This window comes from Silene latifolia, chromosome 7 (genome assembly GCF_048544455.1).
Source record: "Silene latifolia isolate original U9 population chromosome 7, ASM4854445v1, whole genome shotgun sequence".
Taxonomy (NCBI): Eukaryota; Viridiplantae; Streptophyta; class Magnoliopsida; order Caryophyllales; family Caryophyllaceae; genus Silene; species Silene latifolia.
The window spans coordinates 314,986-318,548 of record NC_133532.1 but is presented as its reverse complement, the minus strand read 5'-3'; the positions used below and the strand labels follow the sequence as shown (position 1 = coordinate 318,548).

Here is a 3,563-nt window from a genome sequence, read left to right as displayed (position 1 = left end):
TGGACAACTACCACATTGGCTAGCCGGTCAGGGTACATTACTTCCCTGATCATTCCCATGTCCAATAGCTTGTCGACTTCTTGGTTGATGATTTAATTTCTTTCTGCAGCAAATTTTCTTCTTTTTTGTTGTACAGGCTTAAAAGATTAGTCAATATTTAACTTATGAGTTATAATATCAACATCTATAATAGTCATGTCAAAATGTAACCAAGAAAAACAAGACATCTTAGTTTTGAGAAAGCTGACCAAATTGGGCCTGACTGAGTCAGGTGCGTCGGATCCCACAAGTACCTTCCTGTCAGGGTATTCTTGGTCTATAGTGATCTCTCCTATTTCCATATGTGATTGGGCTATATATTCATTCCTGACAGGGGACTTTATTTGCTATGCAAGGGACTTACCTGACTTTGAAGGTTTCAAAGCCTGAGTGTAACATTCCTGAGCTGCTTTCTGTTCTCCCCTGATGGTGGTTATCCCCCATTCAGTCGGTATCTTTACATATTGGTGATATTTTGATGGGATGGCTTTGACGTTGTGGATCCATGGTCTGCCCATGATTACGTTGTATGAGGATAGACAATCCATTACTCCGAATCTTTCATAGGAAGCTATGCCTTTTACGTAAGTTGGCAAGTTAATTTCTCCCAGGGTGTTCTTTGTTTCTCCGCTGAACCGAACCAGGACACTGAACTTCTTGATGATTTTTTCTTCATCTATTTTCATGACTTTAGGACGTACAGCATCACTAAGTTGATTGAGCTGCCTCCGTCTATCACGATTCTTGACACCTTAGCTATACCAATTTGCATAGTAATCACCAGGCTATCATGGTACAGGTCTGGTACTCCCTGCAAGTCTGAGTCATCAAAGGTAACAATGGGTAATAATTTAGATCTAGAAGGGGGTTGAAGTTTGGATTCCCTGGCAACTCTCTTAGCGGCCGAACTGGTCAAGCCACAGATTTCTGAGCCTCCGTTTATGAATTTGACTTCGTAGATGGGGGGAGGTGGAGGAGGATCCCTACTGTTTCCCGGATCTCTTTTGCCTGCTCCTTCATCTTTGCCTCTAGGCTGTTGGATTAGATCTTTCAGATAGCCTTTCTTTAGGAGGTAAGCCACATGTTTCCTGAGCTGAATGCACTCTTTTGTGGTATGTCCAATGTCCTGGTGAAAGTCACACCATCTTGAAAGATCTTTCCAGGGGTTGTCCGATTTCTTGGGCCATCTAACTGTGTCTCCCAGGTTTTCCAGGCGTTTGATCAACCCTGCAGTATTTATAGAGAAGTTATATTCAGGAATAGTTGGTAGGCTAGAAAGGTTACCTTTGCATTCCTGTGCCACGTTGACTTCAGACCCGTTAGGTCTAGAATAAGGTGCTGATCTGGACTTGTTTCCTTTTTGGTAGGAGCTTTTCCTGTTGGTGTGGCCATAGCTTTGCTTTCCTCCGGACGAGTTTGTTCTGAAATTGATGTCTTCTTCGAGTCTGATATGCTCTAGGGCAATAGACTGAACGGTAGCAAAGGTTGGACATGCCTTCTTGGTTAGATATGCGTAGATGTCACTGTCAAGCTGGACTCCTTGCCTGAAAGCTTCTACCGCTGTTTCCTCGTCGCATCTGGGGATGACCACCTTCTCTTTGACAAATCTGGCCAGGAATTCTTTGAGGGGCTCGTCTGGAAGCTGCTTTACTCTGAACAGGTTGTTGGGTCTCTTAGCCATGTCCCTGCTGCTTGCAAACTGCTGGTTGAAGGCATTGACCAAGTCTGCGAAGTTCTTGATACTTCCATTTGGGAGGTTGATGAACCACTACAATGCTACTCCGGTCAAGGTAGTGCCAAAGCCTTTACACATGCAAACCTGCCTAAGTTCGTTGGGTATTGAGGCTGCTAACATTTTTTGCTTGAATATGGCAACATGGTTTTGTGAGTCAGAGGTCCCATCATAAGTTCTCATATATGGAACGGTGAATTTTTTGGGGAGATCAATCTTTGCAATTTCATCCGCAAAGGGTGAATCAGCAAAGCTATCAATTTCCACTTCGGTTACAGGATATGGAACTCCGGGTATATTCTCTATCTTGCTGGTGGAGTTTCTGGATTTCCTGGAGCATGGCCATCATTATTGCTGCCTCAGTCTTGCTTGATCCATTGTCAGGGGTGGTGTGTGGATCAGAGGAGGCATCTTTCTCCGGGGTTCCAAAACTAGAGAAATCTATCTGTCTGATGATAGATGAAAACGGAGTTCCTGGCTCAAATCTGGTTTTGGAGCCTGAAGACTGATTTTCCAATTTCTTTTTCAGGCTGGACTCTGATTCTTTGAGCCTAGTGATCTCGGCCTCTGCCTGGGCTGCTTTTTCTTGTATTGTTTCCAATTCCTTGATTTTAGCCAAGGTAACGGCTAATTAGTGTTCTGGGGTGAGTTTCACCATTTTCTCATGTGAATATTAAATGGAGGATGATAAAGATATTTATTTATTTATTTATTTTGAGGATTAATGAACTAGATGCCCCACGGTGGGCGCCAATTGTTTTAGCAAGATTTTCCCTGGAAGGATCCGGCTTAATTATTAAGTGATAAGGGTATCTAGTTCTATAAATTAGGAATAAAAATATAAACGAAAGATAGATGGAAATTAGATATAAATAATGTTGTATTTCTTTGGTAGGCTGATTACAAGTTTGGTGTGTAAACTTAAATGCTTAGAGAAAAATAGGAAGAAAATTGTATATCAATAACGAATAATTAGTCTCCCTTTACCATTGCTAGACAATGCTATTTATACTCTTCAAATATTAACGTTGGATGCTGCTCAACATTACTCTTTGTCGTTGGCAGCTGCTATCTGAAAAATAGGGCATATTCTCTATTAATCCGCTTGACTTAGTCTTCCTCAACAAACATTGGCTTGTTCTCTTTTGCACGATCTGGTACGTGAGAATAAAATGTTCTTGGAGTTGAACTTGGACTTCCATGAAAATAGGACATGAGTATTTTCCTTTTATATAGCCATTATGTTGCTTGACAATTCAGTCCGGCCTGCTTAGGAACTCTGCCATGTCATTCCATGCTTTCCTTCCTTACCATCAAGTCTTTCTTCCAAGGTTTAGTAGCTTACCTACCCTGTAATATTTTTTACCTGTCAAACAATAGTCAGATTTGTCTGGACCTTGGTTGCCCCAGTCAGCCTAATTATGCCAGACTAGACTAAGGTCGGTCCAGGCTAATTTGGGCTTAACACCTAACAAGTGGTATCAGAGCAAAAGATGTTCCATGCCTAATCGGTTTGGTTTTTCCGAGTTAAATGTAACTTAATTAAAACTAGAAATTTGTGATTTATAAGAGTAAGTCACGAAATCATGATGCATGTTCTCTTTCCCTTTTCTTTGACTGATGATGCCTGGGAATGGTTGAGAGATCTGGACAGGGAAGCTGTCGTTATTACTGACTGGAGTTCCCTTGCTTTAGCTTTCTAGAGACGGTATTTCCCACCACAGCGCACTAATGCGCTGAGAAGCCAAATAACTGCATTTGAGCAATTGCCTACTGAAGATTTGAATGGGCT

The 3,563-nt window shown here is 41.8% G+C and overlaps 1 protein-coding gene across 1 annotated transcript; it reads right to left on the bottom strand.

The window, feature by feature from the left end:
* Positions 1-721: 721 nt before the first annotated feature.
* On the bottom strand, positions 722-1,720 carry LOC141593141 (uncharacterized). Its single transcript, XM_074414095.1, has 2 exons — positions 1,324-1,720; positions 722-1,230 (listed from the first exon to the last, which is right to left on the bottom strand). The coding sequence occupies exons 1-2, from the start codon at positions 1,718-1,720 to the stop codon at positions 722-724; spliced, it is 906 nt and encodes a 301-aa protein (XP_074270196.1).
* Between the last annotated feature and the right edge of the window lie 1,843 nt (positions 1,721-3,563).

What these genes read in the sequence shown, in the direction of transcription:
- LOC141593141 (XM_074414095.1), bottom strand. Translation starts at nt 1,720, where the DNA reads ATGGCTAAGAGACCCAACAACCTGTTCAGAGTAAAGCAGCTTCCAGAC. An exon ending in CGTGGCACAGGAATGCAAAG is followed by an intron (nt 1,231 to 1,323) that starts GTAACCTTTCTA and finishes TGGGAGACACAG; the next exon opens with TTAGATGGCCCAAGAAATCG.